At 42.4% G+C, this 15,481-nt stretch overlaps 1 protein-coding gene across 4 annotated transcripts in view; it reads left to right on the top strand.

Moving 5' to 3' along the window:
• Nucleotides 1-15,481, top strand: part of cadm3 (cell adhesion molecule 3) — a 100,702-nt gene that overhangs the window by 74,196 nt on the left and 11,025 nt on the right. For all 4 annotated transcript variants that reach the window (XM_050074723.1, XM_050074722.1, XM_050074721.1 and 1 more), the window contains exons 6-8: nt 6,411-6,581; nt 7,198-7,288; nt 14,440-14,612. In XM_050074723.1, coding sequence (XP_049930680.1) covers nt 6,411-6,581; nt 7,198-7,288; nt 14,440-14,612 — 435 coding nt within the window. The remainder of the gene's footprint in view (nt 1-6,410; nt 6,582-7,197; nt 7,289-14,439; nt 14,613-15,481) is intronic.

Below are 15,481 nucleotides of genomic sequence, written 5' to 3'. Positions count from 1 at the left end.
ATGGATAAATTTATACACACATCAAAATGTCTCAAGAACTTCCTCTGCTCTGGTGACTGTTATGAATTTAAATAGACTAAATTCATTTTATTTTATTTTTTTTTTTGGTCACGTCTCACAAGATGTCACACAGTCGAATCTGCATTAAAAATACATAAAGCACTGGCAGATTCATTTCTTTGATTATAAAAAAAACAACATTTTACATCTCATTATGAGACTAAGTGATTGTGGTCACATCAGCTAATTGATTAAGAGACTAATTGTTCAGCTCTAATCCAGAAACAGTGGTCCCAGGCACACATCTCCAGCCTTAAAGGCCCAAACAAGCTGGACGCAGTAATTGCTGCATCCAGTTGTTTGATTCTCCTAATATGATTATTTGATGGTGGATTGTACGCTAGAGGGTTGAAGCATCAGCAGCACCAGCACCTCATCTGCATTACATCACCACCTTGGGGGAAGTTAGTCTCAAGTATGTGCCAGTTGCCCACCTTTTTATTCCAGGAATAGGAGTTTTAATAAAAAGAAAAAAAGATCGGGCATCCCATTAAATTTTTAGCAGGTGCTGGAGTATTGTCCAGCTTAAATATTAAAGAAGAAGAATGCCGCACACACTACCACTAGTGCTGGAAAAATATAATTGAATATTTATATTCTTTTTTTAATGATTTATCAGTCATTAAAAAGACAGCTTTGATGATATGATATGTTTTTGTAATGATTTGGTATTTTTGTGAACTGTTATAAACTCTTGAACTTTTTCCAGCAGTAATAAATCATTTGATAAGTAGGGTTGCCCCTGACTAAGAATCTTCCTAGTCACCCAATAGTCGTCACTTAGGGCCATTAGTTGGCTAGTCACCCACATATTTTCGATATTAATTTAATTATTATAGTATATATTTTGGGCAGGGCAACACAATGGTNTGTAGTCGACAAATGAAGATGAGTTTACATATCACCTTGGGTTCGTCCTTCACCTTCTCAAATGATCCCACACTTTGGATTTCCTGCCTGACAGGTTATTAACTAGCCTGTGTAATAACTGCAGGTACCAGCCCTGGAAATTAACGTGACTCCTGTCTGACTGCTGAGTGTGGCCACTTCCTGCGTCTGTCCTTTCAAATTAAATTCCCACATGAACTAGTCATATAGGGTTTGATTTATTTTGACAAGGTGCAGTTCTTAATAGAGTTTCACGTTTCTTTGCTTTTTTCTGCAACTAAGCAACCAACGAAACCTTGCCGGCTAATGACCTTTCTGGTCGACTAACGTTTGGGTGACTGTGGGGTGCAGCCCGAGTGATAAGGCAATGATATCATGAACTGATGCCATAAATTGAACATACATGATGACTTGGGGTATGTATAATGAAGCATGGTGTTTAGATTGACAAATGTGCGGATGTACGAGTATCAACGTGTGACAAGATAGGACTGCACAATAATTTTTTTAATCGTCATCAGTAAACACACCATGAGAAACTCCGATATCCACTTTGAATTTAGCAACAATTCAAATTGCATTCTGTCTGTAGCTGTTTTTTGTCTGGTACGCATCATGCTGTTAACTCCCTGGCCAATTAGACACAGCCTTCACCGTTAGTCAACATCCGATACGTCAGAATGTGCATGCATTGCGAGTGAAGTTTATTAGACTATTGCTGCCATACTTCTTTGCATGGTTAGAGGAGGAAAGTGTGACAAGATGAGCGAAGACAAAAGTGCGAATGCCAGATAGGTATAAATAGCACGTCAGCCGTCTGGAAATATTTTGGGTACAGGAGAGACGGCATGGCACAAACACAAGTACTGTGCAAGTCTGAGTCAAGAACTGAGTACACTTGAACATCTGTTTGTTTATCGCAAGTGATATCGTCACCGTGATAGTCAAAGACATTATCACATATTTTCCTTGAGTAGCCCGAGCAGGTTTACATAAAACTAAATACACTTACCAGATGTAAGCTGTCTGAAAGAGGCAGGCATATATTATCTGTGCTTCTCTGCAAATATGTCTGGATTTTAATTTATGCTGATGGATGAGAGCTGCGGCTTTTTTTTTCTTTATATATTTAACACTGAACAACCATCATTTCTCACACCTTTATTTTTACCTCTACACCATCAGCTCGACATCATATTTGCTGTTGCATAGTCTGTTCTGCAGTCTGGTTGTATATAGAGATCAAGCCTGTTCACTAGCGTCAGTGCACAGCTTTCTATATTTTGCACATTGACTAAACCTGCACTAATTAATTTCGTGGGCACTTGGGAGCAGCAAAAACAAGCTGCACCCAACACTGACTTATATTATCACCTTAATAATATGATATGTCAAACGAGGTGCAGTGGTACATGCTTAATTAGATATCTACCTAATGAATGTTGGTCCAGTATCCACTGTCTTTCAGCTCTGTTTTGGTCTTCGCAGTTAACATCAAGCTGCCATACATGCCCCCCAACTAGTCACTAACTGTGTCTGTTAGCTGTTTGTTGTTGTACAGGTAGGGTACAGTGGGTTTATCAGAGCTGAAAACAGCTGCCTGCTACAGCTGGAAATAATGAGAGCAGTGAGAGTGCAATGAAACAGTAAGGCTGTGGGCCTGAAAACCAAAATAATGAGCTGAAAGACACTGAAAAGCTCCACAGAGGTGAGGGAAGCTCAAGAGTCAGTTGATGATCTCTGTTGCTTCATCACTGCGAATGATCCCTCTCACGTAGTCCTGTCAGCCACTGCCGATATGAAAATCATTCTAGCTGCTTTAAGTTTAAAGGTCAGTTCACCCAGATTACATATTCTCACTTACATAGTTTTCTTTTCACTTGTCCAGGTTTTTTGACATGTCTGCAAGATTTCTGCCTCTACCCAAACACAGTAGTGGTGAATAGAATTTTGTTTTTGGTGCTCACAGCATTGAAAAATAACAATTTAAAAAATTCAGCAGCAACACCGGGAAGAGGTTTCATTGGAACACCTTTCTACCAGAGAAATACACCCTAGTATGAAAAACTGTTCACAGCCTGTTCTGTGGATTATGCAGAGTAAGACACTGGGGTGTGTGGAAAATTCACTTTTCAATGCTGTGCGCACCACAGTTGAAATTTCATTCAACTCCATTTTATATAGGTGGACACAGAAATGTCAAATATCAAAACCTGGACAGAAAGCAAGAATGATCCGCATGGCTAAAACATGTATTTTTGGAATTTGGGTGAACCGGCCCTTTAAGGGGGAGAGTCTGTTAGTTTGTGCCAAATTCAGTGTGTAACACAACCTGTTACTGCTTCCCAGTCCGACATGCTTGTTGCTCCGCTTGCAGCAGCTGACATGCAAATCTACCCTGATTATCTAATAATGAACTGAGGAAATGTGAATTATGAGGAAATGTGCATCACTGCTGTCTTGGGAAAAACCACTTAAACTGACTGCATCTTATTTTTTCCTTAATGAATGCGTAGAGTCAGTTCCGTGACCCCTTGGGCCTGAAAAACTTATTAAAACTCAATTGTATGATTTCGAAAAATACTGTACACAGGAGTCTGTGAGTAAACAAACATTTTCATTTTTTCATTCCCAGGTCTGGTTTTGGAGATCCATGGTCTTTAATAAAGGCTATATACTGTCTGAGTTGTGTGTGCAGAGAGAGAGGAAGAGAGAGCCAGATAGAGGATAGTGAGAGGGAGGCAGACAGTGACGGAAGGACTCCTCTGAGTGGCGTAGGATTATTGAAATGCACCTGGAAAGTAAACTAATTTTCTCTGCGGGTCAGAGGACTGGTTATGGTAATAAAAAGAGAGATGTCATTAGATTCAGTGGTATTTGAAGAGTTCTCTGGAGAGGGAGAGGGAGGGGGATGGGGGAGGGTGTGTGTGTGATATCTGTGTGTTCGAGAGAGAGAAGAGTGAGACAGAGGAAAAAGTGTGTGTTTTCCAATCTCTCTCCCTTGCCACTATCTCTGCCTCCTCTGTGTATATGTTATTCATAAGCTTGACCTACATGTGCCCATGCTTGTGTGTGCCCATGCTTGTGTGTGCGTGCATGTGAGTGTGTGCGTCATTCCATGCAAGAGAAAGTGATAAGGTTCTGGTCCACTTTCCAAGATTCACCAACCACTTTCACGGTCTGACCACCCAGTTTTGTATTTTTTCTTACAATAGAGCGCGATCTCCGGATGACAGTCTCCACTGTGTTTATGCTTTCATACCTCTTCTAACTCTGCTGCTGCTGCTGCTGCTGCAGAGACCTACTTGCACCTGCCCAGTTCTTCATCTTTTTTCTTTTTTATCCCGCACAGACTGCTGTTGCTGTTGCCAGAAAAGTAAAATCAAGGATAGAGAGGGAAACAACATCAGGTGGAAACATCTCTACGTGAAAATCTGTGCATACAATTTCTTAAAACTTGCATTATAAAAACAGACACGCTTTATCACGCTAAAAAACAAAGTATGGCTGCAACAGATTGCAGTTAAGATGCTGTAGATTCTCTTTCTTTGCCAAAATAAAAGTCTGCTCCTGGGTATAGTTGCCTCTTCAGAGATGGAAATGCAAGCCGTCTCCTAAGCAACAGCGAGCAAGTGAGTCCAAAGAAAGCTGGACTTAGCAACATTAGATCTTTGGCCTCTCGCGTCCCTTTGGTGTCCTTCAGCATTAAACATCACAGACTGACCTGGTTAGTAAACATGAGCGTGCTGTGTGTGGTTTACTGATGTTGCATTACAGGAGTCCTGGGTACTGAGGGGAAGTGAATTTCTTCAGTTAACTCTCTGCCATTTGGAGCTGCCAACATGCAACATTGACTTTTGCAGCTTTGAGGATGCCATGAAGTAGCTGAGAGATTTACATTTTTGTGACATGATTCCTCATGAACAAGGATGCTGTGGCTGGATGTACGACTGAAGGGATTTGAAAAATGTACGTTCCCAGACAAAGCTGTTCTCACACAGTCTGCAGTTGTTATATATACCCTTTTAGAAGTGCATAAATTTAAATCAATTTGACCACAATCACAGCACTTTGGAGAATGAGTAAAATTTAGAGCTGCAGTTAACGGTTATCTTCATCATTGATTCAGCGCAAGATTAGGTTTTTGAGAATGGATTAATAGCGTAGGCTATGAGATATCAGAAAAAGAGAAAAATTGGCCACCATAATTTTCCAGAGCCCGAGATGGTGTCTTGAAATTACTTTTTTTTTTTCTGACCAGCAGTTCAAAAAGCCAAAGATATTCAACGTATGATATAACACAATGAAATGCAGCAGATGCTCACATGTCAGAGGCTGGGACCAATGTAATAAGTGACAGATTAGCTTGATTAATAACTTAAAATGGAAACAGACAACTTTTCAACTCCATAATTCACCCACCTCCCACATCCTAGTGTTTCAAAGGGGTATTATTGTTGGCGCTGCTGTCACAAAGAAAACCGGATCACTTTCTTTTTTCCTCAAATCCTAGCTTCTGCCACAGTTCCCACAGTCACTATGGTCATTCCACTGTCCGCCATTTACACCACAGGGGAGAGTAACTGCAGAGAATCTACACTGGTACTCTCGGTGATTGGGAATAGCTACCGAAGCTCTTCCTGTTTTTGTTGTGCAGTGGTTGACTCACTTCCTTTGTGCCATAAATCGAGCTTTCATTTTCCTGGGAGATCGGATCCAGTAGAAGAAGCAATAGCATATCTTAAGTGAGGCTTATGCAGAACCAATCTAAATGCTGATGGTGTCATTATTCTATAGCCATTACAATGTGCAATCAGCATTTACTTCGAAATGATAAGTCAAAGCAAAAAAAAACGTGTTCCACTCTAAAAGATTGATCATTTCTTAAAAAAAAAAAAAAAAAAAAAAGGATTACTTTTCTGTTGATGTACGAACTGACAAACTGTTTCAACACTAAAGTGTTACCTTGAAAGCAAAGATAGACCTGCAGGTTTTATATGATGGCAAGTTTTAGGGTCATCCCTCAAATCTGTGAATGAATTTGAGTGGATTAAACAATTGTGTACATCATCGAATGAGTCAGCAGGAAAAAACAGATTCTATTAGTGAGAGAAAAGGTGCTCTAGAAATGTTAGGAATTGCATTGTTAGACATACAGTATATGTGGCACATAATGATAGATAGCAGAACAAAACACCCAGGGGCACAAGGTAACTGCACAGCAAAGGCATTTTTCATTTAATGGGAACAAATGGGGGTCATTGCAGTTCTGTACAGTTCTATAACATGAAACCACCACATCCTAATTACAGTAAAAAAAAAACACCTTTTTCGGTGCCTTAGTGTGCGTGAGAGGTGTGTGTTTTTGTATCTGTTGTACTGGCATTGTACTCGTCCCTGGTTAAGATGCAGACACCCTCCTCCTGACTGTCCCCTCCCCTTCTCGTCCCTCTTCACCTCAGGACGTCCAGACGTGGTGGAGTCCGTTCCAGACAATCCCACATACAACGTGAGCAGCGAGCTCACCCTGGATGTGAGCCGCGATGACGACAATGCCCTCATCACCTGTGCTGTCGACCATCCCTCTCTCGCCCCGGGGGACAAGAGGAACGTGTACACTCTGCGGGTGTTGTGTGAGTCAACTGGGAAATGGGGTGGAGTGGGGAGGAGAGGAGACACAGAGGATGCTGGGGGAAGAGGGAGAGTAGAGGACACACGGATGTGAGAGGGAAATGCAAAGTAAAACCTCAGACTGCTTTCTTTTTTTATTTATGCCTTGCTCTTCTCTTTTTATTAGGCAGCAGAGGCACCTTTTCCCTCTTTGCAGTTTGATCTCTGCTCCAATAATTTCTCATTAGCTACCTGTAATAATGGCCACACAGGAATGTAACCTTCCTCTGCTGGTGCACTTGCCCAGAGTTGAGTCGCTGTGGATAAGAAGAGCAGGTCATCATCTGAAATGAAACTATAAATGGAGCCACGTCGGAGTCTGTGTCGTTGCTGCCACCCTGTGGGCGAGACGGCGGCACTGCATCGCCGAGGGAAAGTGATGTAGTTGTGTAAGGGGTTATGTCATTGTGGGAGGCAGAGAGATGGTGACGCCTACAGGATGCAGATGGGAGTAGATTTGAGACGGGGATGAATGAGACTGTCGGTGCCGTGTGCATGTCTGTACGATTATGAGTCCTGTGTTATGTAACTACACTCTGTGTCTGTGTTTGTGTGTCTGTGTTTGTCTTCCACTCACAGATTCTCCTAATGTAGAGATCGTGCCTGAGAGCGATCTGCCTAGAGAGGGGGAGAAGTTTTATCTTCAGTGTAAAGGCAACGGCAACCCTGAGTAAGACACACTCATGCACATTTCATTCACACTTTGCCTGCCCATATGCATGCATACACACTGGTACACACACACACACACACACTCACTGATTTAATCTGATCTAGACACCATACGCAGCCTTTAACACAAACACAGTCACCAAACGGTCACAGTTATTGGTGAGCTCTTTGACTTCAATATAACAGGACAATAATATCAAATACAACTTTAAAGGAGTTCTATACAACAGTCAAAGCAGAGTTCATCTATGATGCGGTGACTGGGGTGGGGTTGCCTGCTCACAGCTCTCAACATGAAGGTGGCTGAGCCAGCGGTTAGCAGCTATCGGTGCTACCAGCACAAACAGTGCTAACAGCAACGGTGCTGACAGAGCTACATGTTAACTTTGGGGGTAACCAGAGGGTCGGTGTCACGCTTCAGTTAAGTTAATGTTGCGTTTGGGCGATCATGGTATGAGCACAGTGCAGAGTGGCGATGATTAGCTTGGTGGTGGGGTACACACACAGGGACACACATGCACTATCATGCATGCACAGCCAAACCAGCTATCACAACAAAAAACAGAAAAGCTCAGATTACAACACACACAGAGGTAGTGTGACTTCATTCTCTACTAGGGATTGGTATTGGTACCCAATATCTTTAAGGTATCAACCGAAATAAGCCAGTACCAAGTAGTATTGCAACTTCTCCAGTCAAATGATACTTGTATTCAATCCTTTTTTGGACCCAGAGCTACTATGTGTAGGATATTGCTCACAGCCAGTCACCGCAACCATTCCTCAGTTTCATGTGATGTGTGTTTGGCCCACTACCACAGCAGTTGCAACCCATACAGTCTGTGGTGTGGTGAAGTCAACACGATGTATTTGACAGAGTTGGTAGTTTAGCGTGCCAAGATGCCACCAAAACTTTTAAGGTATATTGGTCATGCAACTGAATGCTTCCATTCACAAAATGGGTATTGAACGAAGCAGGGAAAAAATGAAGTACTCTATTAGTATTGCTATCACTTTAAGGGTACTGGTGTTGTATTACTTTTAGGTCCAGCCTTAATCTGTAAGTAAATAGCTGTTTACTGCTATACTATTGTTGTTTCCTGCCATACAATGTTCTGAATGTCATATAAAGCTCATTTCAGTCCTAAAATGAAAACAGAACTTCAAATCATTTAAAATTACCATAACATGGTTTTGGTCCAATATTTGCAGGCAGTTTGCAACATAACTAAGGGTTTCCTCACTTTGCCAATAAGTCGTGGATTAAGATAACTTGAGTTATGCCCACATTTTACAAGAGTAGGAGGACTACTTCAGTACATGTGGTACATTCTGTATGCCAGAGCCACACCAGCACAAGAGTGGTTCATGTGGCATATCTGTATGATTAACCTTGCAAATGTAATTCTCAAATGCGCTTCAGTGAAGTGACCAACATATCCTCATACGTCAAATACAGAAAGTTACTGTCTGTGCCTTCTAAAACTACTTATATAACTAGTTTTTCCTGACTGCCTCCATGGTCACGGTCTGGTGAAGTGGGCAAGATAGTGGTCATTGTTGGAAGAAACTAACTAGCTGCTAGCAGTGGGCGCCACTGTGTCTGATGTCAAGGTCAGACACTTTTATGACATGTTATAACATCACTCCACTTCCAACTTTGCTTATTGTCAGGACCACGCATGGTTAGTATTTTTGAGTATTTGAACATATGACCGATGCTGCCATTTTTCTGGTGACAACAGTTCCGGATGGACAGTTAATTCAAGGTTTATGTACTGTCTGTCTTTTATAGTGCTACTAGCCTTTTTATTGTCTCTTCTCGGCCAGTGCTTGTCATCTCTCACCTCCATGACTTGGACCAGGTGTGAGTTCCTAGTGTTATTCTGATGTCTAGTACATTTGAGTACATAACCCAAAGGATTGTCATTTATATCAAGCTGATACTTTCTCTAACATAGGAATTTGGCATGCACTGATGGAGGCCCTTTACTCTAATCACAGAGCAGATTGGGTGCTGCTGTCTTTGTCCCAGTCAAAGCTTTCGCCTGGGTCATGTAGAGGGCCTCTATAGATTTGAGAGGCACTTCAGAACAACATATGAAAAAGCAGTTACACATGTAAAAACACCCACATTCAGTCAATGAAAAGATGTCAATTACACTACAGGTCTGTGAAGACAAAACACCAAAAGAAAATGAATAAAAATGCACGCACACACATCTATAGGATACATACGCAAGTAGCAGCACTGACAGCTGCACACACTTATAAGCAGTCACACACTAGAATGTTTAATTTCTGACATCTTCTCATGCAAGTAGTCAGTTGTCCAAACACGTACATAAACACACATGGGTGCAGTTAGCGAAAAACATCCACTTGTACAAGCTCTCATGTGTTCACTGATACAGTGTGTACACAATATTTCTGATACTCACAGAAACATACACGGAAACAAACTGCAACCCCCGTCTTAAATCCTGCCCACACAAATACATTCTTTCCCCTGGCCTTTCTGCATTATAGATGAACCTTCAGCCAACCAGCCCTATCGATCCATTCTCCTCCCCTCCTCCTCCCCCTGTCCTCCCCTCCCTGCCTCCCTCCATCATCGGGTATCTCTCCGCCGCCGTGTCACTCACGGCTCGTTCGCTCCTCTCTGTCTTGTCACGATGCCTCTTTACCCTCCTCCTCGCCCCGTCCTTTCCTATAACTCTCCTCTATCTCTCCTCACACCTTTTCCCTCTAAACTCCCCCATCCCTCCTCCTCTTCCTCCCCTGTCACCACCCCCTCCCCTCTCCCCCCCTCTCTCTCTCCCCCCTGTCAGCTCATCACAGGAGTGGCTAGGAATAAGACTAGCCGGTTAGTTTGATTGGCAGGTAGAACAGATAGGGGGCGGGGCAGGAGGAGGTGACTGTCATCGCATGAGCATGCTTTAAAAGGCAGCAAGGGAGTCGATAAATTATAGACGGGAGAAAAGCAAGGCTAGAACAGTGTGCCCGCGGTCAATTCCCACGGGGACCACCTATGCTGGAAATCTGATTATTTGTGATACAATTAGACACTCTGGATGAAAGCATCCATTAAATTATGTATGTTCTTTAAAAGACATAGTCATGCTCTGTGGTAATAAGTGGTTCTCTGTAGTTCAAAATGGCCCTGACAGTGCAAGGGTTCAAAGTTCAGCTCCCACTGGGATCACCCATTCTATAAATGTACTTAACTCATAGCACACAGAGAGGCTGGAGATAAAAGTGTACGCTGAGTGGCAGAGGCTGTATGTAAAAAAAACAAGGGTATAGAGAAGAGAGAAGCTGTGAGATCGCTGCAGAAAAAATGACAAGGGAAGGAGAGGTAGAGAGGGAAAGAAAACAAACCGACAGGAGAGGGAGAGGTAGAGGGAAGCGAAGAAAAGCGTGGGCGGAGAGGAGACAGAAAGATTTGGTGACAAGCAGCGAATGACTAAGACAGAGAGAAGGAGAGCAAACAAGAGAAAGCCAGTGTGTGTGTGCGTGTTCGTGCACGAGACGGGGGGGAGCGTGCTCGGTTATGTGCACCGCCGCTTGTGGATGAGCTAGTGTCCAATCAAATCAGATACAGGTTGCCCCCGCAGCTGTCAGTCAAAACCCAATCACCGCGGCGACACCTTTCCTCTGACACACCCAGCCACTCAGATCCCTCTCCTCCCCTCGAGCTGCCCTCCCCAATCAAACTCAATGAACGTCACACTCTATTCCACGATACACACTTTTCTCTCCTCGGTCACATCCTGTCAGGTTCAAAAGAATAACTTACCGTATCAAATTCTATACTGTGTTTCCTTGACGCCCGACAGCAAGAGCTTTCTAACACAAGAGAAAAAGATTTCGTGCTCTACATTCTTTTATATTTCCCATCTATTCAATCAGTATAGCCCAGGAGTGCTTGCATCACATATCTGAGCTTGAAGTCATTTAACCAAAACTGTTCACTTCGCACATTTACAGCTAAAAAGCCTTGCATAACTTTGACCTAATGCGTGCCAGTGTCCTTATGTGTGCAAAGTCATGGTCACAGTTAGAAAACAGGAGGTGACAGCAGGTAACAGGATTACAGTAATCTGTAACATCTAACAAGATAAGGCCGGCCATATATATATATCTATATCTCTCTTATTGTTAACAATTCCCTTGAAAAGTCCAACGCCAATAATGAATTGATTTCTAACAAGTATTGCATGTGTGGCCCAAGTCTGATTTATACTGCTGTGGTGCTGTCCAAGAACTACTGAGAGCTCATCAGTGAGCTACATCATTGCACTCAGTGACCTGTTCCTGGTTACCATGGTTTATTTAAAGTCAGATCTACATGTGCTCTCCTGCTGCCATAAATACTCACTAGTTCACTGAATGTGTGTTAATCCGCAGCTCAAAATAGTCCCCGAGAAGTGCACTTCTTACTCCTGTTTGAAATACCTTAGCTAGTTCCCTGCTTATTACTTTTTGGTAAATTAAACTGTATATTTGGGACCCATCTTTAAATAAACAATAAGTAATGTAAATGGGCACCTAGGGATTGTCAGTATGCTGTGAACAACTATTATCACCTTATAAAGTTGTTACAATACTACTACTATTACTAATAATAATAATATTAATAAACCTAATTTGTATAGCATTTTTTCTCAAACAGTTACAAAGTGTTTTACAGAACAAGATAAGATAGTGTACACAGTCACAATAAAAGCAATAAAACCATTAAAGAAAACATACAAGACGAAATAAAACAAAGTGTGTCATTAAAACTGTAAATCTTGAGTTTACCGAATACTAAACTAAAATGCTAACCTAAGTTCCTGAGGCAGGGAGTTCTGACCATTCAGGTTATGGCTAGTGAGTTATTAAACTGTTGCTTCTAGACACATGTTACACATCTAGGAGACACGGTGCTACGTTAGTGTTCATTTGGACTCCTCTCTGTGTAAGACCAATATAAACTCTCTTTTTAGCTTCATTTTGTTCTCCACTAACTAATGAACATTATCTGACTCTTTAGCAGCTAAATGCTCCTCTTTCTTCACCAGCTCGCCACTGATTACATCTTTCTTCTGTTTGGCGTTGGGCGGGGAGTGACAGTGGTTTGATCAGAGCCTTTTTTTCGCCTGATGTGTCTTGAAACTATGCTAATGAGAGCTGTATTTAAAACAGTAAAGCTGAAGACTGTAAAAATCCAAAGCTGGAAAAGGCTTCAAACTCAAAGCAAATGAGGGGAACTCCAGAATCAAGTGATGAGTCATTTCATCTACTGTTTTTTATAAAAAAAAAATAAAAAAAAAATAGTGATAAGAGCAGCTTTAAATATGTCCATATTCTGTAGGACGTCAGACAGTAATGAGCGCTGGATTGAACTGAACATAAGAACAATCTAAAATAACACCAGGCTTATCTTTAAATAATCTGTAACTGTAGAAGTACTGATCAGTGAACAGATACTTTTAAATAAATGTTGGATTAAAAAGATTGTAGACATTAACATAATATAGCAAATCTTACGTTAATTATTTAACAAAAACACCCAATAGCGCATTCTTTACCGTGATAATGATCACAGCTGGGAGGGGGAGGAATATGCAGCACCAAAGTACCCATAATTGCAATAAAGAATGTCTTCAAGCGTATCATGACTTTTGTGCAGTGTTTATTAATGCATGCGTGCTAATTGAAAAGTTTCCACCTAAGCAGAGCTCATAGCCAGGAATAAAACACAGATTTTCAGACATGCATGGTAGGGGATTATCCGCGAGGTCTGACCAATCAGCCTCCTGCACTTAAACTACCTGCTGTATAACAGAGATTGACTTTCAGGCATTATGTTTAATAACACTACACCAGTTACAGCCTGTAAATGGGAAGTTAATTGTTCAGTTAATTGCATATTATCCAGCATTTGGAGGCGGTGTAATACAACAGCTGATTCTGTTTTATTGCAGGTAGCCAGACGATGTAGCCAAACATGGTCAGGACACGCTTGTTTTAAATACTTCATGGTTGAATGTTCATTTGCCTCAGGACAGCTGAACACTAGAGCTCTTTTTTTTTTTTTTTTTTTAGCATTGTTAGGATTTATACTCCTAAAATGACACATATTCGAAACTTTGAGCTTCCCAGGAAGTCCTCAGTCTCCCAAGTGTTTGCTCAGCAGCAGGTGTCGAGGGAGCCGACGATGTTTCTCATTAGCTTTCGCTGAGTTTGAGATTTTTGCCCGGCAGCAACAACAGATAGAATTATTATAGGTTTTGCCTTTTTGAAGCAACTAGGTCTTAAAATATTGGTGTGAAGGAACTCGGCTAAGAGATACATTGTCCCTGCCTTTAACAGTTACTGTACAACCTTAAACAGCCACCTGGCCTCCATTGTGAATTTACGGATTGGACCTTTAGGTGTCACTGAGGGTTTTTTCACATTTCCAAGAGCGATTAATCAGTCCAACCCATTCAGGTCTGTCCCCATTTCAGTCTCCCCATCATTGTAATTACTGTACAGCGCTTAAGGACTCGTACATTTACATAATTGATTCTTTTATCAAGACACGTCTCACTATCTCTCTCATACACAATCTGTTATGCAGAATGGATTTTTTAACGCAGGCTGATTTGAAATGCTGATCTTTGTTCTGTTGTCTTCCTCTCCCTCCATCTTTTTTAATCTCCTCTCTTCTTCAAGTCACGGCACTCCTCCCAACCCCGTCCTTCTTTCCCATCATTTTCTTCATCATTCCATTTTTTTAGCGCCTCTGCCGTCTGCCGCAACAACTCTCAATTTTCCCACTCTAACATTCATCTCTTTCTCTTATTCGCTCTCACTTGCTCTCCTCCCCTGCTTTTATCTTTTCTTTTTTCCATCTTCGTTCCTCCCAGCCTCCCCTCTCCTCCGACCATTTCTTCTCTTTCCATCTCTACTTCACCCTTGATCATTTCATCTTTTTTTTTTCTTTGTCCTGCAGCACTTGTCACAGCTCCCTTCTCCTCTCATCACTTCACCCCTCTTTTGATTTTTACTTTCAGTTACTTTTTTTTTTTTTTTTTTTTGAAAAATGTGCTGAGCATCTACAGTTCAACTCAGGACTCTCATTCTTTATGTGTCTCCTTCTCTCTCCTGTCTCACCAGGCCCACCTCCTACACGTGGGAGAAGAAGGATGGAGAGCTCCCCCCTCTGGCCAAAGCCGACAGTGCTTTCTTGCGTTTCGAGATGCTCAACAAATCAGATAATGGCGTCTACCTCTGCCATGCCGACAACGGCATAGGAAACAGCCAGGGGGAGTACAAACTCCTGGTGCAAGGTAATGACGAAAGGAGAAAAGAGGGAAGGAAACACAAATAGAAATGAGTTGCGTGGTAGGGAAGAGGGGGACTGCTGTAGAAAGAGTTGGGAATGTCTTCTTCTTTTACTTTTCTTCATCACGTTTCTTTATTTCTGTCGTTTGTTGTGGCTTTTGCTTGTGATTTTTCCATCTTTTTTCTCTTCTGATTTTCTTTCGTTTCTTTCCTCCTATTTTTGTTTGTGGTTTTGGTTTTTTTTCTCATCCAACCGCGCCACCATACCAACGCTTGCCATCCAACTGCTTTGGCTCGTTCTTGCGCTTCTTTCCCTTTCACATTTATGTGTCCCGTTCATGCGATCCATGGCCATTATTGCGCTTTGCATGCTCATCCCCACTCCTCCCCTGAAGATCCCACGGACCCAGACTCCCCAGACACTACCTTATCCTTCCTTGGCTCCCCAACCTCTCCATCTTCCTCCTCCTCCCCCCTCCCATCCTCCTCTCCTTTTGACATCTTCTCTGGCTCCGGCCCTGATCCCACTACCTCCTCCTCCCCTTCTGACCTCACCTCCCCTGACTCCTCCCCTAGTCCCACCCCCACCACGGCTGACGAGTCGGACAGACTCTCCACCACCACCCTCTCCAACGTCCTCTTCCCCGACCTGCCACTCTCTCCCTCCTCCTCCCCGACTACTCCCGCCCCCTCCTCTGCAAGCATCGCTCCGTCCACCGCCGATCCCTCCCACTCCTCCCCCGCCTCCTCCCTTACTCCCTCAGTTTCCGTCCGGCTGAATGGAGTTTACACTTTCACAGGTAAAACCATCTGAGTTACACACTTGCACACACACTTGCAAACAAGAGAGATGCGAGAAGCTTAGTAATGGAGT

The sequence above is a fragment of the Epinephelus moara genome, chromosome 21 (assembly GCF_006386435.1).
Source record: "Epinephelus moara isolate mb chromosome 21, YSFRI_EMoa_1.0, whole genome shotgun sequence".
NCBI lineage: Eukaryota > Metazoa > Chordata > Actinopteri > Perciformes > Serranidae > Epinephelus > Epinephelus moara.
The sequence above is the reverse complement of the archived record's forward strand: the minus strand, read 5'-3'. Positions and strand labels throughout refer to the sequence as shown.